The sequence below is a fragment of the Jaculus jaculus genome, chromosome 8 (genome assembly GCF_020740685.1).
Source record: "Jaculus jaculus isolate mJacJac1 chromosome 8, mJacJac1.mat.Y.cur, whole genome shotgun sequence".
Classification (NCBI taxonomy): domain Eukaryota; kingdom Metazoa; phylum Chordata; class Mammalia; order Rodentia; family Dipodidae; genus Jaculus; species Jaculus jaculus.
The window spans coordinates 113,760,164-113,784,452 of record NC_059109.1 but is presented as its reverse complement, the minus strand read 5'-3'; the positions used below and the strand labels follow the sequence as shown (position 1 = coordinate 113,784,452).

Sequence of the window (24,289 nt, the reverse complement as noted above, 5' to 3'; positions counted from 1 at the left end):
GTTAATCATAGATTTAGTGTAAGGCAAACTGTGAAGATGTGTAAAGCTCAAGGAATGGTGCTGAGTGTTAACTTTTAGGGCGGGAAACCATTTTCTTTCATCATCTATTACTGATGAAGAGTGTGAAGACCAGAGAGAAGAGGTGATGTATGCAAACTCACAGAACTCTCTCTATGGACTCAAGCACACCCTGTTGTACTGATCTGCTTTAAGCACCCACTTGTGGATTTTCCTTCTTAGAACCACCTACAGTGTGACTTTTGTTCAATTCAGTGCTTAACTGCATCAGAGAATTATGTGTGGTTTATAAATTCCAAAGTTATATTTAAATGTCTTCAGGAACCCATTCTCTGCTGTCCCACACAGCATTATTTCCCTTTGGCAGTACTTGTACTTTCTCCAACTTGACGGGGACTTCCTAAGGCCAGGGTGGGTCTGTGCCTCCTCCACCTGCTCCTCATCTTCCCGGCTCTGCCTCAGCTAAGCGCGCAGTATTGGCATTCTCACAGGTTACCTGGTTCCCCATCCCACAGAGGACCTGGGCAGCCCGAGTGAAACGGGATGTCGGTTGCTAACTCAGGGATCCTTACTGACTGACAGAGGCAGAAACAGACATTTGGATTTCACAACCTTTCAGAATGGCAGAGGTGCCAAGCGGCACAGGAACAAGGGGAACGGGGCTAGGTTTGGCAAGCCACCTCACTGGAGCAGATGAGACAAAGAGCAGATGGACATACAGACAAGCACATGGAAGCGGAGATTAAGGCAGTGAAAAGTGGATACCTGGGGTCGGCTGCGCTTGGATTTCTCTTTCAGCTTGCCCTGTTAAGAGCCCATGGAATGGAAAGGCTGATGAGCAGGGTCCGAGAGAGAGGAGTGAGAGGGAGGGGTGAGTGTTCCCTGGGTGGTTCCTTTTTCCCCCAGGCTCTCCTCACTGGGTCCTCCTAATCCTGATTACCAGCCCCTATCGGTGCAGAATCTCATACTGGCTGGGCTCTCTATAATCTCCCTAAGATAAACTATAACCTGACTAGTCCCAGAAATTGTAGAATCTAAGTAGTCCTGTGTCCTTTGTCCTTCCACGCCCAAACCCTCGGTCCTGGAGGCCACGCTGGGCTGCTGCGTCTGCTCTCACCAGCACTGGATCCAAAGTCAACAAAAGTCATCTTGAATGGTACACCCTCATCTTTCTATGCAGGACCCCCTGGGCCACAAAGGTAGCTCGCCTCAAGTCACAGTCTAGTCAAGATGTCTGCATACAGACACCCAAGTCAGCACCTTTCCAACCCAAGTCTAAGCCCTAAGTGTCTCTGTTTCTATCAACCTTCCCAGTCTCTCAAGCCAAGGTTCCAAGCTTCAAGGGCCTTTCTAGCCCCATTCATGGTCTAAGTGCCTCGTTCTCAGCTAGCACTGCCTGGGGAAGGTGTCCTAGAATTACTCAGAAAATGATGAAAAAGCAAAACATGTCAGAAAATTCTTGAACAGGAAGAGGGGAAATCTGAGCTCAAAGGAGAGGATAGCAGTGGCAGACTCACCTGGACATTTGGACATGGCCTCTTAACTGGGGGAGACTGGCTAGGGGAGCCACTCGTGCCCAGCTCTGCCCGCCCAAGGTGTTTGACCACAATGCAGCATCTCACTGGAAAACCTCTGGAGAAAAAAAAAAAAAGGCTGAAGTGCTGATTACCCAAGACCCACCCAAGCCCATCTAGATGTGTCGGGGGACAAAGGGAAGCTGGCAATAGAGAAAGGTCCAGCCAACACGGACAGTAGCTGACAGGTCAGCACACTTACTTCTCTCGACACTTCTCTAGGGATTCATCAGCCAGCTCCTTCAGGTTCACAAGCTTTTCCCCCCTGTAGAAGGCATCTTTGGGGAGCAACAGACATTCCAGGCCTTAGTAGGCACCATGTTCCCCAGTGGACCCAATTTCCACAGGGCCACTTGACTCTGGTTCTTCCAGATGATTTGGGCTGACAGAGGGTCAGCTGAGGTGGGATGGGGAGAGGAAGGACAGACGGTCCCTCCCCTCCATTCTAAATAGTCCCAAATCAACAAGCAGGTTGGAGATCAAGACTCAGGGTGTGGGGGGTTCTGGAAAAGGAGTGAGAGAATTAGTCACCTGTAGTGATGAGAAGGCTGCAGCTGGAATCCATGATCCTTTCACAGAGAGACTCTGCAGAGAAGCCTGCAAACTAGGGAAGGAAAGGGAAACTGAGGGAGGGAGGAAAAGCAGGCTAGGGATTGAGCAAACAAGGAAGGGTGCTGCTCACGAAACACTCCGAACCTCCAAGCCATGGTCCCAGAAGAAACTGGAGAATCTATTTGGACCTATAGCACAGTCACAGCTCCTTAGTTCGCTATTTAAGATCCTCCATCATCTAGGTCCAATCGACTTCTCCAGAGCCCTGTCCCCATGCCCTCCTCTTTTCCACTAGCCCAAATTCCTACCACAATGGAGTGCAAAGCCCCAAGCCGAGCACATGCCAACATGGCCACCACGAGTTCCAAGATCATGGGCATGTAGATGGCCACCCGGTCACCCTTCTGAATGCCTGCGGGAAAAAGATAGAGAATGGGGTCTAAGGACCCTTTGCGCTTTCACTTGCTCCCTCCTGTCCACCTGACCTCTCTCAGCTAGCTTGCTCTGCTCCTGTTACCCTTCCATTCCCTGTCCTCTTTTCACAAGTGCTCAGCTATCCCAAGGTAAGGACCTCGAGTCCCTTTCCCACACCCCCATACTTACCCTGTTTATGGAGAACATTGCTGAACTGACACACTTGAACTAGAAGTTCACGGTATGTGATCTGCGTGGTCTCCCCTGGCTCATTGCCCTCCCTGAAATACACGAGAAAGACCCAATAATTAGGGTTACAACTCTGTCCTCAAATAGGAGAGGCTGGGCATGGTGGCGCACGTCTTTAATCTCAGCACTCAGGAGGCAGAGTTTAGGAGGATCACGTGAGTTTGAAGCCACCCTGAGACTACATAGTGAATTCCAATTCCAGGTCAGCCTGGGCTACAGCAAGACTCTATCTCAAAAAAAAAAAAAAAAAAAGCAAACACAACGCAACAAAACGGCAGGAGCATGCACAGACCCTATCTGGCAACACCACGGCCTGACACTGTCTCGTGAGAATGAACCTTCTACTGCTGCATCTTAAGCTTACTAGAGACTCTGGCCTCTCGGGATACTTTACATGTGCTTGCGTGTCATTAGAAAATGCGCTTTCTGGAGTTGGAGAGATTGTTCAGTGGTTAAAGGTGCTTGCCTACAAAGCCAAAAGACTGGGGTTCAATTCTAAGTTCCCAGGAGGCTAAGGCAGGAGGATCATAAGTTTTAGGTCAGCCTGAGCTATATTTAAAAAAAAAAATGGGGGCAGGCAGAGATTACATATTGACTTAGAGTAAGGTCTCCACATTACTTGCACTCCAATTACCTAGAGGTTAAAACATAGATTCTTGGAGATATCATGGTAATGGAAAGAAGTGACCACAGTGCTCAGTACTGCAATATCTCTGTCACACCTTCCAAGTCTCAGGGTCCATTGTGGAAGAGGTGGTAAAAAAAAATGTAAGAGCCAAAGGAAGGGTAGGACTCCTTACAACATGCTCCCTCCAGACACAAAATGGCCTGGATATCCATGGTCTCACAGTGCCTGATACTACCTGCATAAGACCATCATAAGAGGAGGAAAACATGATGACATCAAAATAAAAGAGAGACTGATTGAGAGGGGGAGGGGGTATGATGGAGAGTGGAGTTTCAAAGGGGAAAGTGGGGAGAGGGAGGGTATCACCATGGGGTATTTTTTATAATCATGGAAGTTGTTAATAAAAAAAAAATAGATTCTTGGGCCCAATTCAGACCTACTGAATCAGAACCACAAGATCCAAATACCCACTTCTTTATTACAGATGGTACAAAGAAACTGTAGGTAATTCTGGCATACATTATAGTTTGGAAGTCACTACCTTTGGTCTGAAGATCTGTCAGTTACAGATAGCCCTTTCCTGGGAGTGAGAGGCTCTAGGTTTAACAACCCCAAGCGTGGGCACAGCGCAGGGGGAGTCACTGAAATCAAACAGAAAAAGGGGGCCAGTTCTGGTGGTGCCCACCTGTGATCACAATACTTAGGAGGTGGAGGCAACATTTTAAATTTGAAGCCAGCTTGGGCTGCACAGTAAGATGCTGTCTCAAAAGAAAGAGAAGGGAAGAAGGGAGGGACGGGGAAGTGGGAACGGAGGGACAGAGGAAGGAATCACATTAGTAAAGCATCCGGCACAGTGTCTGTTAGATAAATGTTGAGTACATATAATTATGAGTGTAATTTTTTATTATATTGTCTTGTTTTATTTGTTTTGCTTTATTTTTCAAGGCAGGGTCTCACTCTAGCTCAGGCTGTCTTAGAACTCTCTCTGTAGTCCCAAGGTGTCCTCCAACTCAGTGATCACCCTACCTCTCAAGTGCTGGGAACAAAGGTGTGTGCCACCACACCTGGCTTAAAATATTTATTCCTTTGGTTGTTTCAAGGTAGGGTTTCACTCTAGCCCAGGCTGACCTGGAATTCACTGTGTAGTCAGTCTCAGAGTGGCCTCGAACTCACAGTGATCCTCCTACCTCTGCCTCTCAAGTGCTGGAACTAAAGGCATGTGCCACCACACTTAAAATATTTATTTTAAAAAATACTTTTAGAGATGGAGAGATGGCTTAGTGGTTAAGGCACTTGTGTGACAAGCCTTGGATCTGGGTTCAATTTCCCAGTACCCACTACAAAGCCAGATGCAAAAAGTGGTTCATGCATCTGGAGTTCATCTGCAATGGCTAGAAGCCCTGGTGTGCCCATTCCCTCTCTCTCTCTCCTTGCAAATAAATAAATATATAATATTTTAGAAACAAAAAAGTTTAATCTTGCAAAGGGCTGGAGAGATAGATTTGCAGCTAAGGCATTTGCCTGTGAAGCCAAAGGACCCAGGTTCGATTCCCTTAAGACCCACATAAGCCAGATGCACAAGATGGCATGTGCATCTAGAGTTTGTTTGCAGTGGCTGAAGGCCCTGGTGCTCCCATTCTCTCTCTTCCTCTTTCTCTCTCTCAACAAATAAAAAGTATTTTAAAAAAAATTTTAGGGCTGGGTGTGGTGGCACACGCTTTTATTCCCAGCACACTCAGGAAGCAGATGTAGGAGGATCACCATGAGTTCAAGTTCACCCTGAGACTACATAGTGAATTCTAGGTCAGCCTGGGCCAAAGTGAAACTCTACCTTGGAACTCATTCTGTAGCCCCAGGCAGGCTAAAACTCATAGCGATCCCCCTACCTCTGCCTCCCCAGTGCTGGGATTAAAGGTGTGTGCCAACATGCCCAGCACTGTCCATCTTTTTAAAGCCAGGATCTCTCATTAGCTTGGAACTCATGAAAAAGACTAGACCAGTTGGCCACTGAGCCCTGGGAATCCACCTCTCTCTCCCTCCCCAGGGCTGAGATCATAAGTGTATGTCACCATACCTGTTTTTTTGTTTTTACATGGATTCTGGGGATCAAACTCAAATCCTGCCTGTTTTACCTACTAAACTATCACCCCAGGCCTCAATCATCTAACTTTTTTAAAAATATTTTTTGATTTACTTATTTGACAGTGAGAGAGAGAGAGGGGGGCGGGGGAGGGAGGGAGGGAGGGAGGGAGGGAGGGAGGGAGGGAGGGAGGGAGGGAGGGAGAGAATGGGCGCGCCAGAGCCTCCAGACACTGCAAACAAATTCCAGACGCATACGCTCCCTTCCTTGTGCATCTGGCTAACATGGGTCCTAGGAAATCGAACCTGGGTCCTTTGGCTTTGCAGGCAACATCTTAACCACTAAGCCATCCCTCCAGCCCTCATCTACCCTTTTAAAAATTTAATCACATGCTTGGTATCGTGTGTGTGTGTGTGTGTGTGTGTGTGTGTGTCCGTGTGTCCATCAGTGTGCTGGGATTACAGAACCTGCTATGACTTTTGGCTTTTTAAAAAATATTTTATTTTTATTTATATGAGAGAGATACAGAAATAGGCAGGAAGAGAGAGAGAGAGAATGGGCACAACAGGGACTCCAGCCACTGCAAACGAATTCCAGATCCTACCCCCCACCACCTCATGCATCTGGCTTATGTGGGGAATTGAACCTGGGTCCTTTGGCTTTGCAGGCAAGCGCCTTAACTGCTAAGCCATTTCTCCAGCCCAGCTTTTGGCTTTTTACAGGGGGCCTGGGGACTGAACTCAGGCACTCAGGCTTGAGTGACAAGCACTTTATCTACTGAGTCGTCTCTCCCTAGCCCCTTGGTATTATTCTTTATCAAGAGCTATTTCATTCTCTTTGTCTACTATTTGTATGTGTCCTAAACTTATTTAGTTATAAACGTTCTGATTTTTATCCATGCCATCTGCAAGTGTGTCTGGAGTATAAATTACTAGACATGGAACTGATGGGCCAAAAGATACATACATTTTATACACTGATAAACATTAGAAGAAAACGACTTTAGCTAAAGAGGGTCAGGGAAGGCCTCTCCTTGGAGAGTTGATATTTCAACTGAGACCTGAAGAGTAAAATGTAGGTAACCAGGGCTGCAGAGATGGCATAGCAGTTAAGACACTTGCCCACAAATCCAAAGGACCCAGGTTCGACTCCCCAGAACACACGTAAACCAGATGCAGAAGGGGCACACACATGTGGAGTTCAACTGCAGTGGCCAGAGGCCCTGGCACACCCATTCTCTCTCTACCTGCCTATTTTTGTCTCTCTCTGCCTCTCTAATAAATAAATAAAAATAAATGTTTTTAAAGTGTAGGTAACCATATTGATTCGTGGCAGATTGTTCTAGGCAGAGAAAGCAATAGCCAGAACTACTCAAAGAACAGTGTGGGGCTGGAGAGATGGCTTAGCAGTTAAGCGCTTGCCTGTGAAGCCTGAGGACCCCGGTTCGAGGCTCGGTTCCCCAGGTCCCACGTTAGCCAGATGCACAAGGGGGCGCACGCGTCTGGAGTTTGTTTGCAGAGGCTGGAAGCCCTGGCACACCCATTCTCTCTCTCTCCCTCTATCTGTCTTTCTCTCTATGTCTGTCGCTCTCAAATAAATAAATAAATAAAAATAAAAATAAAAAGAACAGTGTGGCTGGAATACAGATGGTGGGTGAGAATGAGAGCTAGGCAGCAGCCAGTCATGCAGGACTCCAGGGTAAGTTGGACTTTTATTCTACGCGTGTTCTTTCTGGCTTCCCTTATACATAAGGTACGCCATTGCATCTGTCTGCTCAGAATGTCCCTCCTCGCCGTCCTTCAGACACAGCACCATGAAGCCTGTCTTAACACCACACAGCATTTGCCCTTCCTCTCCTTCCTTACGGCCCAGAGTACTTCTGATGGAGGTAACTGAAACCTAGATAGAAGAAGTAGCTGGCCAAGGTCGCGCAAGAATAAGTGGCAGAGCCAAGAATAGATCCTCGGAGCTTCTGATTCCGTCAGTACTCTTTCCCTCATAGTGTGAAGGGCAAGGACTGGCGGTGATGCCAGGTCTTCTCCCACTGAGAGAGGTTAAACAGAAAATTATCAGCCTTTTGGGCTGGAGAGATGGCTGAGCAGTTAAGTGCTGCCTGTGAAGCCTAAGGACCCCGGTTCGAGGCTCGATTCCCCAGGACCCATGTTAGCCAGATGCAAAGGGGTGCACGCATCTGGAGTTCGTTTGCAGTGGCTGGAGGCTCTGGTGCGACCATTCTCTCTCTCTATCTGCCTTTCTCTCTCTATCTGTCTGTCACTCTGAGATAAAGAAATAAAAATAAACAAAAATAAATGCTTTTTTAAAAAAAAGAAGAAAATTATCAGCCTCTTTGCAGCTTCTGGCTCAATGAGTCAGTTGCTATCTTCTCCTTGGCTTTAACCCTCCTAGGACTGAGCTGCGCCAAGTGTAGCAAGCTTACTCAAATGGCAAGGAACAAGGAGACAGGAAAACTGGCAAATGGCCTGAATGCCAGAGGTAGAAAAGCCATTTCCTTAACGTGCCCACTGACAGATGCTACACAGACTTCAAAACATCTCCAGTTACAGCTGAATGCCGACGTGCAGGTCCCCATGTGTTCATCCCCAGTGCGTGCCCACTTGCATTACATCATATATACTAATACATAAATATTCCAGGCTCAAAAGCAACCTAACTGCGCACACAGACACAAGTGATCATAAGGATCTTTGCACCCAGGACTCGGCCACAGGCTGCCTGCAAGTACAGGTACACGCACCGCTTATGTGCACCCTTGCCTTTTCAGAACTCTTTTGTTTTTTGTCAAGGTAGGTTCTCGCTGTAGCTCAGGCTGACCTGAATGCACTATGTGGTCTCAGGGTGGTCTTGACCTCTCGGCAATCTTCCTACGTCTGCCTCCCGGCCTCCCGGGTGCTGGGATTAAAGGCGTGCACCACCATACCTGGCTTGCCTTTTCAGCAAAGCATTTTGTTTTGATTTTTCATGAAACTTTCCATTATTTGAAGTTATCTCACTTATTGTAGTTACTTATCCCATCCTTCACTGAAATATAAGCTCCATGATAGCAGACTTCTGGTCAACCTTGTTTACTTCTATACCCCCAGCACCTAACAAAAGGTCTGGTACATGGAAGGTGAAGGGGAGCCTCTGTGCACCACCCACATACGTACAGATTTCTTCAGCCGACTTCTAGACACACACACACCCCACTGTGCATTCCTCTCCCTGGCTATGGGCTGAAGTTATACATTATTGATATAGGTACATTACTCGTTCCAGTGTCTTCTTTCTCTGACATGGACACCAGGCTGGGGACCCTGGTTAGTTGGAAGGGGGGAGGGGAAAGAGTGCTGACCACTCACAAGATCTCAAGCCCACTAGGATGTTAGAACTCATAACAGAATACCCAATTTAGTCTCCTAACTCTTGAGATTCAAAGAAGTTACTACTGCGCTATGGTCACAAGGTAGGGTGCAGAAAAGCAGGTACAAGGACTCAGAGTCCAGTTCTCTTTCCACACTGGGAATTACAAGCTCAAAAATGAAGTGTGGGGAGTGGGTGGGGAAATGGCTTATTGGTTAAGGCATTTGCCTGTGAAGCCTAAGGACCCTGGTTCAATTCCCCTAGACCCATGTAAGCCAGATGCCCAAGGGGGCTCATGCATCTGGAGTTAGTTTGCAGTGGCTGAAGGCCCTGGTGTGCCTATTCTCTCTTTCTCTCTGCCTCTTCCTCTCTCTCACACACAAATAAATAAATTTTAAAAGAATTTAAAAAAAGAACCAGGGGGCTGGAAAGATTGATCAGTGGTTAAGGTGCTTGCCTGAAAAACCTAACAACCCAAGTTTCATTCCCCAGTACCCACATAAAGCTAGATGCACAAATGGGGTACATACATCTGGAGTTTGTTTACAGTGGCTAGCGGCCCTGGTGTGCCCATCCTCTCTCTCCCCCCTCTTGCAAATAAATTTTTAAAAATTGGCTGTTTCCTCTACTAGCCAGAAGCCAGCTTCTAAGTTGGTCTTGTTCACTGCCAAATCCCCAATGTCCTGCATGAGACCCTGTTAATATTGGGTACTTGGTATACATTTTTTTTGAATGAATGAATCTGAAGATTATATGAAAGAAGCAGATCATATTACATAACTATAAATGGAACAGTGAGGTCACTTGGGATAACTCAATGTCAAGAGACATCCAAAGACAGAAAGGATTCCTTTAGGAACTCCCTCAATCTGGAGGTATCACGTCACAACTGGAATGTGCAGAGATATTCAAAGAGCATATTCTGACATGAGGACCAAGCAAGTCCAGTCCTTCTCAACGTCTGGTCACGTATGGCTACAAGTGCACCTAGCTGCGAGACAGGATTGTTCAGTTTGGCCCTGGGAAAACCTAGCACCTACTTATACTAGATCATTCTCTGGGGAATAACACCTTGGAATATTTGTTTTGTTTTGTTTTTGTCTTTTGAGACAGGGTGGTCTTGAACTCATTATGTAGCTCAGGCTGCCTCAAACTCACGATGATCCTCTTGCCTCAGCTTCCCAAGTACTGGGATTACAGGTGTATGCCATTTCATCCAGTCTGGACCTTTCATTTTATAAGCTTTGTATGTAATTTATGTTCATGAAGAGAAAAATGGCCTTCAACATCCTTCCAACATTAATATGTTTACAAAATTGTTAACAGCCTGGAGTGGTGACTCACTCTTTAATCCCTGTACTTTATCTCTGAGAGTTTGAGGCCACCCTGAGACTACATAGTGAATTCCAGGACAGCCTGAGCTAGAGCGAGACCATACCTTAAAAAAAAAAATGGCTGGAGAGATGGCTTAGCGGTTAAGGCATTTGCCTGCAAAGCCAGAGGATCCCGGTTTGACTCTCCAGGACCCATGTAAGCTAGATGCACAACGGGGAGCATGCATCTGGAATTCTTTGCAGTAGCTGGAGGCCCTAACATGCCCATTCTCCCTCTCCCCCTCTCTCTCTTCCTCTTTCCATCTTTTTCTCTCTCTAATAATATAAATAAAAATATATTAAATTTTTGAAATAAATAAATAATTGTTAACAATACTGGGGATCAAACCCAGGACCTTATGCAAGAACTCTGCCACTGGGCTACAATGCCAAGCCTTGGTTTGAAAAACAAGGTCTCACTATGTAACCGAACCTGGCCTTGAATTTCTGATCTGCCTTCCTTGGCCTCTGGGATGCTGTGATTACATGTGTTTGCCCACTGTGCCTGGCAGGAATATTCTTTGAAACTATAAGTGAAGAATAACGTGAAAAGAGTTCTGTGATCCATAAAATACTGAACAAATGTAAGGAACTCTGATGTGAGTATAATTTAAGTATCTGAAGTCCTTTTTCCCTTTCACATAAGACAGGGAGTGGAAACAATATAACCAGACAAATTAGCAGCCTAATGCTCCCTCTGGGCACTTCTACCCTACCTGTAGCAGAAAGCTTGAGAGAGGAGATGGAACAAAACATCCCTAGAAACTGAATCACAAATCATTCACTGAGTTAAAATGACATTAAAGAAGGATGGGGCTTTGAGATCCACCATTTTTTCTTTAATATTTTATTTATTTATTTGAGAGAGAGGGAGGGTGGGGGAATGGGCGCATCAGGGCCTCTAGCCACTACAAACAAACTTCAGACATATGTACCACCTTGTGCATCTGGCTCATGTGGGTACTAGGGAATTGAACCTGGGTCCTTATGCTTTGCAGGCAAGCACCTTAACTGCTAAGCCATCTCTCAGACCAGGGTCCACTATTTTCTTTTCTTTATTGGAGACAGGGAGAGAGGGAGAGGAAGAAGCAGATAAAGAGATTGGGTGTGCAGGGCCACCATCCATGGCAAACAAACTCCAGATGCATGTGCCACCTTGTGCATCTGGTTTACATGGGTCCTGGGGAAGTGAACCTGGGTCCTTAGACTTCACAGGCAAGCATCTTAACTGTTAAGCGATCTCTCCAGCCCCATCATTCTTTCTTACAGATGAGAAACCTAAAGCCCACAGATGGGAAGGGAAACACAACACTGAAATAGTGTGATCCAGAGGCAGCCATTAGCCATGACAGCTAAGCACTTGAGATATTGTTGGAAAACTCAATTGTTGTTTTTTAAATTTAATCTTAATTACTTTAAATATATATTTTAAAAAATCACATATAGGGGATGGAGAGAATGCGTCACAGTTAAGGCACTTGCCTACAAAGCTAAAGGATCCAGGTTTGATTTCTCAGGACCAATGTAAGCCAGATACAAAAGATGGCACATGCATCTGGATTTCATTTACAATGGCTGAAGGCCCTGGTGCACCCATTCATATACACCCCCCTCTCTGTAATAAATAAAAATATTTAAAGAATCACACACAGCTATTGAAGTCCATATTGGGCAATGAGGTTCCACGGTTACTAGTTCAGGACATTCTCCTCCTAGATAATATGGTCTTTCCATAAAGGTGATGTTTCCAAAGTCCATAACAAAAGCAGAAGAAGAAAAAAATTATGTGAGAGAGAGAGAGAGAGAGAGAGAGAGAGAGAGAGAGAGAGAGAATGGGTGCTCCAGGGCCTCAGCCACTTTGATCAAACACCAGATGTGTGCACATGAGCAGCCTTGTGCCCTTGCCTCACCTTTGTGCATCTGGCTACGTGAGACCTGGAAAGTCACACATGTGTCCTAAGGCTTCACAGGCAAGTGCCTTAACTGCTAAGCCATCTCTCCAGCCCCAGAAGAAGAAAAAAATTAAGATGGCAGACTCCTAAGAACACTGGGCTTAAATCTACCAAGAATGGACTTTCAGTGCATGCGTCAGAAACCCATCACTCTGGTTTCTCTCTCATTTTTGTAGAAAATGTTCCTGTTGAGACAACGCCATAGATTCCTAGTTTCAAGGGGCGTCTTGCCTGCACACTCTAATGCAGCCTCATCCACCTCCTGGTAGTTGACTGCAGACAACTGTCATCCTATCACTTGAATCTTTAGGACTTTCCACTAACTACAAAACTAATGAATCTAGAATAAATTTTAAGAAAAACCTCAGTCAGTGTTCCACTCATGGAGTGCAAGACTAAACATCAGTACTTTACCATTTGTCAGAGAAGCCAGGTTCAAAAAGCCAGGTCTCAGCCAGGCGTGGTGGTGCACGCCTTTAATCCCAGCACTCGGGAGGCAGAGGTAGGAGGATCGCCATGAGTTCGAGGCCACCCTGAGACTCCATAGTGAGTTCCAGGTCAGCCTGGCCTACAGTGAGACCCTACCTCAAAAAACAAAAAAACAAAAGACAAACAAACAAAAAAAAGCCAGGTCTCTATCCCATAGGAACTAAATGAGGTCTTCAGGACCCCACAGTTAATACCATAACTCCACTGAGGAGGGAGCTAGGATGAGGGGATTAAAAAGTATAACCTGTTATTATATATATATAATAAAGTTTTAAAACATATATTTTTGTGGGGGTTCGAGGTAGGGTCTCACTCTAGCCCAGGCTGACCTAGAATTATGTAGTCTCAGGGTGGCCTTGATCCTCCTACTCTGCCTCCCAAGTGCTAGGATTAAAGGCGTGTGCCACCATGCCCGGTTTCAGATAGTATAACTTTTTAAAAATTTTATTCATTTATTTATTTGAGAGAGAGAGAGAGAGAGAAAGACAGAGGGAGAGAATAGGTGCACCAGGGCCTCTAGCCACTGAAGATGAATTCCAGATGCATGTGCCACCTTGTGCATCTGGTTTACGTGGGTCCTGGGGAATCGAGCCTAGGTCCTTTGGCTTTGCAGGCAGGTGTCTTAACCGCTAAGCTCCCCAGCCCAGGGAGTATATCTTTTTATCTGTCTCCTCAGTGCTTAGCACAAAGTGTGATACACATCAGGCACTTCATACATAATTGTGAAATGAATAGCTGATATGAGCAAACTTTCCTCTGCTCATGTGCCCACTGGGAAGCTGACTAGACAGGGGAAACATGGAAGGAAATCAATGATAAGGGAGGATTTCGACAAAGAAGATAGATGTTGGACTAGCAGGAGAAATGTTAGGCACAGAGAACAGTACAGAACTTTCGTAGTGGAATTCAGAGTCAAGATGACTTTGTTTGTTTTTTTCTTTTTGAGGCAAGCCCAACAGGATGCCTTTTTTAAAAAAAAAAATTTTAATTTATTTATTTGAGAGCGACAGACACAGAGAGAAAGACAGATAGAGGGAGAGAGAGAGAGAATGGGCATGCCAGGGCTTCCAGCCTCTGCAAACGAACTCCAGATGCGTGCGCCCCCTTGTGCATCTGGCTAACGTGGGACCTGGGGAACCGAGCCTCGAACCGGGGTCCTTAGGCTTCACAGGCAAGCGCTTAACTGCTAAGCCATCTCTCCAGCCCAGGATGCCTTTTTTTTAATGCTAGAGAGAAGAGAGAACTGGCATGCCAGGGTCTCCAGCCACTGCAACGGAGTCCAGAAGCCTGCTCCCCCTTATGATCATGTGCACACTTGCGTCACTGTGCGTCTGGCTTACGTGGGGTTGAGCAGGAGTCCTTAGGCTTCACAGGCAAGTGTCTTAACTGCTAAGCCATCTCTACAGCCCAGAAAGAGCTTCTTAAGTCTCTACAGAGGGCTTATTCCTGGACTTGCCATGAAAGAGACTGGAAAAGCCCCCGAGCTGAGGCTCAAGCTGTGGCTCCCGTAGAGTGCTATTCTTATATCCCATCCACTTGCCAGCTATTTGCAGGCCTTGCTCCAGAGGCCTTATGCCTGTTCCCCTTGACCAAGGGAGCTTTGGCTCCAGTTAAGACTCTGCAACTCTTCTCTGCTGAGTAAACAGAACCTGGGCCAGCACAGAAGGTTACCCCTTTCCCACTGTCTATGTGCCTTCTTGCAGGAAGACAATCATATATCCTTGTTGCTACCATCTCACGACACATACTGCCTTTACCATGACAAGAGAATGGGGGTCGCTCTCTCAGACCCTGTCTTACCACAGCAGTTGAAATGTTGTCTATAAGAGGAACATGTTTAGAACTTTAAAAAAAAATACAAAGTGCCAGGCGTGGTGGTGCACACCTTTAATCCTAGCTCTTGGGAGGCAGAGGTAGGAGAATTTCTGTGAGTTTGAGGCCAGCCTGAGACTACACAGTGAATTCCAGGTCAGCCTGGGCTAGAGCTAGACCAAGACACTACCTCAAAAAACCAAAAAAGGAAGAAAGAAGGAAGGAAGGAAGGAAGGAAGGAAGGAAGGAAGGAAGGAAGGAAGGAAGGAAGGAAGGAAAGAAGGAAGGAAGGAAGGAAGGAAGGAAGGAAGGAAGCAAGCAAGCAAGGAAGGAAGGAAGGAAGGAAGGAAAGAAAGAAAGAAGGAGGGAAAGAAAGAAGGAGGGAAAGAAAGAAAGAGGGAAAGAAGAAAGAAAGAAAGAAAGAAAGAAAGAAAGGAAGGAAGGAAGGAAGGAAGGAAGGAAGGAAGGAAGGAAGGAAGGAAGGAAGAGGGAAAGAAAGGGCAGATAAAACATTCAGGGGAACCATTTTACTTTTATTCTGGTTCCGAAAGTATAACAGACACATACAAAAGTATTCATTACAATGGCTCTGTTATCTAGGTAGATAATACAGTTTAAATATTAATCCTCAACCTAGTCTACTCCATTCCTGTGGGTAACTGAGCAGAAAAATGTTAAGAGAATAAAGATCAAAAACTTCAAATTCTGATTAGGAAATCTGGAGTCGTTTCTACTTTCTCTTTGACAGTTACACTTGACCCTACGCTAGAAAGAAATGGCATAGTTTCTTCTCATCCTCAACGTCATCCTGAAGGGGGCAGAACCCAAGGCCTCGGGTATTTGCATGTACTCTACCACTGATCTATATCCCAGTGCCTAGTTTTTCTTTTCATTTTTTGAGGTAGGGTTTCCCTCTAGCTCAGGCTAACCTGGAATTCACTACGTAGTCTCATAGTTTCATGGCAATCCTCTACCTCTGCATAACAAGTGCTGGGATTAAGGCGTGAGCCACAATGCCTGGCCCTAAATAATTTTTGTTTTTTTGAGGTAGGGTCTCACTCCAGCCCAGGCTGACCTGGAATTCACTCTGTAATCTCAGGGTTGCCTCAAACTCACTGTGATCCTCCTACCTCTGTCTCCTGAGAGCCACCACGCCCAGCCTAAATAATAACAATTATTTTTAAATATTTTACTTATTTGGCAGAGAAAGGGAGAGAGAGAGAGACAGAGAGAGAACGGGTGTGCCAGGGTCTCCAACTACTTCAAACAAACTCCAGATGCATGTGCCCCCTTATGCATGTGGCTAATGTGGGGTCCTTTGGCTTTGCAGGCAAACGCCTTAACCACTAAGCCATGCCTCCAGCCCCTAAACAATTACTTTTAAGTAGTACCCTGTCCCCACATCAGAACAGTCTGAGGAGGTTACAAAAATACAACAAAAGAGGCTGGGGAGATGGCTCAACAACTGAAGGCATTTACCTGTAAAGTCTGTTGGCCCAGGCTCAATTCTCCAGCCCCCACATAAAGCCAGATGCAAAGGGAAGCATGCATCTGTGATCCCAGCTCATGTACAACCAAAATACAAAAGGGTTTTATTTTCTGGGGGTCCTGACTAAAGAGGATGGGATAATGTCAATGATTTTTAAAACCATTTTTGTTTATTTATTTGAGAGAGAATGGGCATGCCAGGGCCTTCAGCCACTGTGAACGAACTCCCAATGTGTGTGCCCCCTTGAGTACATGTGTGACATTGCACACTTGTGTCACTTTGTGTGGGATCTAGAGAGCTGAACATGCATTCTTAGGCTTCACAGGCAAATGACGTAACTGCTAAGCCATCTCCAGCCCATGATGACTAGGATTTTTAACAAGATCCTCAAGTACTCATTTTTGCCTTGGCTCTGAATATGGAGTCACCAGAAATAATTTACTGTTTAACTCTAATATGTTGTGTGAATTTATACATCTCTGTAAAGTATAAGATGGGAGAAGAAAGTTGGAGAGAAGAAAGGTATCTTAAACTAACTGACTCTATTTCTCCCTTCCAGTAGCAAAGGGGTGGGTTCTCTGAATCACTTTCAAAGAAAAGATGTAGACACAGTGAGGAAGATCGGAGTATTTGTGGAATGGAATTTGGAACAATGACAAGAAATGTTCTTTATGGGGCTGGAGAGATGGCTTAGCGGTTAAGGTGCTTGCCTGCAAAGCCTAAGGACCCAGGTTCAATTTCCCCAGTACCCACATAAGCCAGAGGTACAAGGTGGTGCATGTGTCTGGAGTTCATCTGCAGTGGCTGGAGGCCACTCAAACTAATAAAAATAAAGAAAGAAAGAAATGTTCCTTAATTATTATAGTGAGTGGCTCGGTGGGCTCATCCCTGGACTCTCCCATGAGCGAGACTAGAAGGAGGCCTTGAAGCTGAGATTCAGAGTATGCAACTAATATGGGAACCTAATGCTTACAAGGTGGAGGGGAGAAAACTTAGCTGACATGGAAACCAGAGAAAAGTAACGAAACGTGCCATACTTGCCTCACGTGTTGTGCGAATCAGTACTAGTCCAGCTAATCCCTCGCATGAGCACAGTATAAAACTCTTTAAAGGAAACTGCCTCACCTAATCCTGACAACTACCTCAGCGGGAGGTAGGTCAAGTATTATTATTCTCATGTTACAGAAAGGGCAGAGGGAAAAGACGCTTGCCAAGACCACAAGGGTGTTAAGACCAGGTGTGTAACTAGTCCCACTTTCTGGGTTCCAGGCTAGTGCTTACTCCCCTTGACCAGAGTGGAGTGCACCCGAGTGAACACGGAGAAGTGTCTCTCCTAAGACTCTCCAGAAGCTAAGGATGGCACTGCCATCCATTTTAACTTTAAACTGTGGCCAAAGGGTTGGAGAGATTGCTTAGTGGTTACAGCACTTGCTGGTGAAGCCAAAGGACCCAGGTTCAATTCCCCAGTATCCATGTAAAGCCAGATGCACAAGGTGATGCATGCATTCGGAGTTTGTTTGAAGTGGCTTGAGGACCTGGAGCACACATTCTCTCTCTCTCTCTCTCTCTCTCTGCCTCTCTGTCTCTATCTCTCTTTCTCTCTCAGATAAATAAATAAAACATTCAAACTGTGGCCAAGAACACAATCACTATGATCTTTTTAACCTTCTGACAACTTCCTGAAAGCCCAAAGCTCAAGCAAGGATGCTGTCATATTGCAACTTTAATAGTCTTTGGCATTCTGAAGTGTCCCAAGAGCACTTGTATATCCGTTTCCTCCAGAAGACATGTCCTCCACGACCCCTTTCACTCTCTCTCAAAATAAGGAAAAGCCTTGTTCCCTACATTTCATTCCCAAATAAAAACTGCAGTTGGAAAAAAATAGAAGGTCCCAACAAAAATCTTGCGTATCTCAAATGTGAGCCCCATGAGGGCGGAGACGAAAGTTCTTGCTCACTGCTATACCCTAAGCACGTAGTATAGTGCCTGAAGCATAGCTATAAATATCTACAAAAAGTGTTTGTCTTTTTTTTTATTACAAAAAATTTTAACCTACTACTAGAAGCTTATAGATTATTTATGGGGCCTGGATAGCCATACAAAGAGAATTAGATTTCTGTCAGCTTATTCCATATTGTGCAATAAAAATATATCTTCACTAAACCTGGATGTCATATTTAAGACATTAAATATGATTAAGAAATCCAGATTGGGGCTGGAGATGTGGCTTGGCGGCTAAGGCATTTGCCAGCAAAGCCAAAGGACCCAATTCAACTACCCAAGACCAATGTAAGCCAGATGCACAAGGTGATGCATGTGTCTAGAATTCATTTGCAGTGGCTAGAGGCCCTGACATGCCCATTCTCTCTCCATCTGCCTCTCTCTCTCAAATAAAAATAAAATATTAAAAATATATTTTAGGGCTGGATGGATGGCTTAGTGGTTAAGGCATTTGCCCGAAAAGCCAAAGGACCCAGGTTCGATTCCCCAGGACCCATGTTAGACAGATGCACAAGAGGGCACATGCGTCTGGAGTTCATTTTCAGTGGCTGGAGGCCCTGATGTGCCCATTCTCTCTCTCCCTCTTCAGCCCCCTTCTCTGTCAAATAAATAAATAAAAATTTTAAAAAGTTTTTTTTTTTTAAATAAAAAGATTCCCCAGCTGGAGAGATGGCTTAGTGGTTAAGGTGTTCACCTGTGAAGCCTAAGGACCCAGGTTCAATTCCCCAGTACCCATGAAAGCCAGATGCAGTGGCTAGAGGTCCTGGCATGCCCATTCTCTATTTGCCCCTCTCCCTCTCTTTCTCTCTTTTTCTCACTCTCAAATAAATAAATAATATATAAAAAAAGATTCTCTAACTTCATGTATATTAAATTTTTAGAGAGTTGGTAGAACATTTCAAATAGGTAGCCATCTTCAAGAGCAGCTGAGTTCCAGATCAACCTGGACTAAATTGAGACCCAACCTTAAAAAAACAAACAAAAAGTCATGAAAACTGGACTTTAGACTGCATGCTTTAATCCCAGCAGTCGGGAGGCAGAGGTAGGAGGATCGCCATGAGTTAAGGTCACCCTGAGACTACATAATGAATTCCAGGTCAGCCTGAGCTAGAGTGAAATCCTACCTCCAAAAACAAAGAAAAAAAAAGTTAGAAAATTGGATTTTAGACCAAACTGCTCTTTTTCACATCATGAGACCTTATGCAATTAATTTTTCTGGGCATAACTATAAATGAGGAAAATGTTTTACTGAATAAATTTTCTAAAACTAGATTTAATTTTTTTTTGAGGTAGGGTCTCACTCTAGGCTAGGCTGACCTCTATGTAATTCACTATGTAGTCTCAGGCTAGCCTTGAACTCACATCAATCCTCCTACCTCGATCTCCCGAGCACTGGAATTAAAGGAGTGTACCACCACACCTAGCTAAAACTAGATTGTTCATTTTGGCTTAGATGCAGAAGCTGAAAAGCACAGGGTAATCTAAAGGCCAATGCTAACACAGATAATGTTTTCATTAGTATTTTTGTTTTGCTTTGTTTTTTCAAGGTAGGGTCTCACTCTAGCCCAGGCTGACCTGGAATTCACTATGTAGTCTCAGGGTGACCTCAAAGTCACGGTGATCCTACCTCTGCCTCACAAGTGCTGGGATTAAAGGCGTGAGCCACCACGCCCAGTCCCTTCATTAGTAGTTTTAAAAATATTGTATTTATTTGAGAGAGAAAAAGGCAAAGAGAGAATGGGTGCACCAGGTCCTCTAGCCACTGCAAATGGACTCCAGACGCATGTGCCACCTTGTGCATCTGGTTTACGTGGGTCCTGGGGAATTGAACTTGGGTCCTTAGGCTTTGCAGGCAAACACCTTAAGCGCTAAGCCATCTCTCCACCCATGTTTTCATTAGTATTTTTCATAATGCTAAATATAATGAATATATGTAAAGTACTATACTATGTACTGTTAGGTTCTGCTTATGTTCCTGTTAAAATATCTTTATTTTGGGGGGACTTCAAGGTAGGTTCTCACCATAGCCCAGGCTGACCTCGAATTCACTAAGTTGTCTCAAGGTGGCCTCGAACTCACGGGGATCCTCCTACCTCTGAAGTTCAATTCCCCAGTACCCACATAAGCCAGATGGCACATGTGTTTGGGGTTTGTTTGCCATGGCTGGAGGCCCTAGCATGCCCATTCTCTATCTGCCTCTTCCTCTTTCTTTCTCTTTCATTCCCCCTCTCTCTCAAATAAATAAATACAATGTTTTAAAAATCTTTATTTTTCTTTGAAGCACTTTATTTTGTAAGAATTCTTTGTTGTTTGGGTTTTTTTTCTTTTTTTATTATTTTGTTTATTTGAGAGAGAGAGAAAGACAGAGAGAGAGAAAGAGGTAGATGGAGAAAGAGGGAGAAAGGGCGCACCAGGGCCTTCAGCCACTACAAATGAACTCTATACACATGCGCCACCTGTGCATCTGGCTTATGTGGGTCTTGGGAAACTGAACCTGGGTTCTCTAAGTTTGCAGACAAACACCTTAACCATTAAGCAATCTCTCCAGTCCTCTACCTCTTTTTTTTTTTTTTTTTTTTTTTAGGCAGGGTTTCTCTCTGGATCTCACTCTGCTTTTTTTTTTTTTGTTGTTGTTGTTGTTTTTGTTTTTTTGTTTTTTCAAGGTAGGGTCTCACTCTAGCTCAGGCTGACCTGGAATTCACTATGCAGTCTCAGGGTAGCCTCGAACTCACGGTGATCCTCCTACCTTTGCCTCCCAAGTGCTGGGATTAAAGGCGTGCGCCACCACGCCTGGCCTTTTTTTTTTTTTTCCTCCCCTCTCTCTCTGCTTTTGTTCTTTGCTGCACTCCTCCCAAACTTTCCAGGAAATTCCCCCGTCTGCCTCCTATCAATAACGTCTGGCCAGGGTCAGAGGAGAATCAAACTCAAGCACTGGGGTTTGAGCAGAGGCACTTGATCCACTGAGCCATCTTTCCAGCCTCTGATTTCCTTGTTTTTGATAGTTGTATATTTTGATAGTTGTTTATTGGAAATAGTATTCAGGGGTTTACATCTTACCCTCAAATTGTTCAGGATAAAGGTTATTTGAATATTTGTAACATTTCTATAAATTTAAAAATTTTTATGATTTCATAGTGTGTTTATTCATCTTCCATCTCAGCTAATCCTTATGTCAATTTTTTTTTTTTTTTTTTTTTTTGTGGTACTAAAGTTGAGCCTAGGGCCACAGGCTAGCTAGGCAAGTGCTCCACAACTCGCTATAATCCCTACCTGTTTTCACTGTTTTATTTTGAAACAAGGTCTCCTCAAGTTGCCCAGGTTGGTCTTAAACTTATTATGCAGCCCAAGCAGACCTTGAACTTTCAGATAAAACTGGACATATTCACAGCGGTATGGCAGAGACAGGCCTTGAACTTTCAATCCTACTAACTCAGCTCTCAAGCAGATGGAATTACAGGCCTGTGCCACGAGGCCTGGCTTCCTTGTGGCAATCCCACTTGAAAGGTCAGAAAATGGAAGCTCAAAAGGATGTTCTCACTGGATGAAGCCCACAAAGCAATTCTACAGGTCCTTATTCTGAGCTAACCAACTGTCAAAGACATTAGGGCTGTGTCACTAGAAACGGTATCTGGAAGAAGGGATGTGAGTCCATTTCCTGTCCGTAACACTTATAACTACCATGAGACCCTGGCCAAATAATTCCTGTTCTCTAAGCCTCAAGTTCCTCCATGTCAAGTGTTACGAATCGTGTCCAAGTTCAAAACAACCAAGGAAATAAATATAAAAGAAGAGCATAAGGGAGACATAGTTTATTATTAGAATGAACAGGAAATACTAGGCGGAGGTAGGAGGATCCCGATGAGTTTGAGGCCACCCTGAGACCATTAGTGAATTCTAGGTCAGCCTGGGCTGCAGTGAGAACCTACCTTGAACCCCCCCCCCCAAAAAAAAAGACAGTTTAGGAAACACCATATGAGGAACCAAGGAATATGGACTCAGTATTGCCTCATCCAGTCACACAAGAAAACAAGAACACTAGAATAGATCAGAGATTTTCAAACTGAACTTTGCAAATACTTAAAGGATCACACACACACACACACACACACACACACACACAGAGTCCACAGTAACAGGGTAAAGACAACAATGGACTGTGTCTACAGCTTCTGCCCGTGCTTTTACAAAGATTATTCTAATTATTCCCCACAATCATCTGTATGACAGAAACTGTTATTGTTCCTACTTTACAGATGAGAAAACTGAGATTTACAGAGGTAAGTTGGGGGCTGGAGAGGTTTCTCAGTGGTTAAGGCATTTACCGTCAAAGTCTAACAACCCAGGTTCAATTCCCCAGTACCCGTGTAAAGCCAGATGCACCAAGTGGCATATATGTCTGGAGTTCTTTTGCAGCAGCTAGAGGCCCTGATGAGCCTATTCTCTCCCTTTTCTCTCTGTTTGCAAAGAAATGAAATAAAAAAATTTTTTTTTTTTATTTATGAGAGAGAGAGCAGCAGAGAGAGATTGAGCACACCAGGGCCTTCAGACACTGCAAATGAACTCTAGATGCATGTGCCACCTTGTGAATCTGACTTATGTGGATCCTGGGTGGGCTGGAGGGATTGCTTAGTGGTTAAGGCGCTTGCTGGCCAAGCCAAAGGACCCTGGTTCAATTTCCTAGGACCCACGTAAGCCAGATGCACAAGGGGGCTCATGCATCTGGAGCTTGTCTGCAGCAGCTGAAGGCCTTGGAGCGCCCATTCTGTCCCCCTCCCTACCTCCTCTCCCTCTCTCAAATTAAAAAAAAAAAAAATTAGCCAGGCATGGTGGCACATGACTTTAATCCCAGAACTCAGGAGGCAGAGGTAGGAAGATTGCTGTGAGTTTGAGGCCACCCTGACACTGCAAAGTTAAGTCCAGGTCAGCCTGGGCCAGACTGAGACCCTACCTTGAAAAAAAAAATTAATATAGATAGATAGATTAGATTATTTTATTATTTTTATTTGCAAGTGGAGAGAGAGAGAGAGAGAAAGGAGACAGGCAGAGAGAGAATGGGTGTGCTAGGACCTCTAGCCACTAACTCCAGACACATGCGCCCCCTTGTGCATCTGACTTATGTGGGTACTGAGGAACTGAACCTAGGTCCTTTGGATTGGTAGGCAAACACCTTAACTATGAAGCCATCTCTCTAGCCCTAAAAAAATATTTTTAAAACAGAGAAAAAAAAAGAGGTAAGTTGATGCCTATCCTGACAGGACACACTATTGAAAATACCTCACAGAAACTCTGTAGTTTTGCTTTGATTGCAAGATTATTTTTTCAGTCTGTCAGAAGAAACCACCAGACAATTAACAAATAGTATGAAAGACCTAATTTTTAAAAAAATTTTTGTCCTAGCATATCCTACAGAGCTGTACTTTTCCTAAGTATAATAGCTTAAGGAGTGAACATGATTTTAATTCATTTATGTTTAGAGAAGGTGTTAGAATTTGAGGAGCAAGCACATCACTTACTCTCTAAAAGTCACCCTAAAGTCAGTCGCTCAAAGTTAGATCCTAGATGGGAAATTTTGAAGTTGTAATCAGTATGTCCATAATTCAAATGTAAGAAAAAGAAGCCCACATTGGGGAGGAAAAAAAAAAAGACAACTGAAGTAAGCATTAGCGCTTCTAAAAGGTAATCTTGAACTTGAGCTGTAAAGGAAGGAAGTACAGTGACACTGATGTGAAATGAAGGAATCACAATGTAAATTCCTTAAATAAAAACATGCCACCACAGGGGGAGAAAGAGGTAGGCAGATCACTGTAAATTTGAGGCCAGCCTGGGGCTACAGGGTGAGTCCGACATCAGCCTGGAACTAGAGTGAGACTCTACCCCAAAAACAAACAGAAAATGTATTGCTAATAGAAAGTAGAAGGTTAACTAGAAGGAGGATTCCACGATGCAGGTCCATGAGGTCACCATCCAGGGTGGGGTGGGACTTTGTATTGATGCAGCTGCCTTTGAGTCACCCACAATCCTGTAAGTAACCCTCACTCGTGCTCTGTAAGTAGCCTGAATAAACTCATTGGCTCACCAAATTAGATAGATAGAAAGGGATGGACAGGGCTGGAGAGATGGCTTAGCGGTTAAGCGCTTGCCTGTGAAGCCTAAGGACCCCGGTTCGAGGCTCGGTTCCCCAGGTCCCACGTTAGTCAGATGCACAAGGGGGCGCACGCGTCTGGAGTTCGTTTGCAGAGGCTGGAAGCCCTGGCGTGCCCATTCTCTCTCTCTCCCTCTATTTGTCTTTCTCTCTGTG

At 44.7% G+C, this 24,289-nt stretch overlaps 1 protein-coding gene across 3 annotated transcripts in view; it reads right to left on the bottom strand.

The window, feature by feature from the left end:
- Acss2 (acyl-CoA synthetase short chain family member 2) overlaps window positions 1–24,289 on the bottom strand; it is a 65,109-nt gene that overhangs the window by 15,322 nt on the left and 25,498 nt on the right. For 2 of the 3 annotated variants that reach the window (XM_004668110.2, XM_045156176.1), the window contains exons 3-8: window positions 2,748–2,839; window positions 2,453–2,556; window positions 2,124–2,196; window positions 1,795–1,870; window positions 1,536–1,650; window positions 784–822 (exon numbers count right to left, since the gene is read on the bottom strand). In XM_004668110.2, coding sequence (XP_004668167.1) covers window positions 784–822; window positions 1,536–1,650; window positions 1,795–1,870; window positions 2,124–2,196; window positions 2,453–2,556; window positions 2,748–2,839 — 499 coding nt within the window. The remainder of the gene's footprint in view (window positions 1–783; window positions 823–1,535; window positions 1,651–1,794; window positions 1,871–2,123; window positions 2,197–2,452; window positions 2,557–2,747; window positions 2,840–24,289) is intronic. The other variant, XM_004668111.2, reaches the window with a different exon arrangement.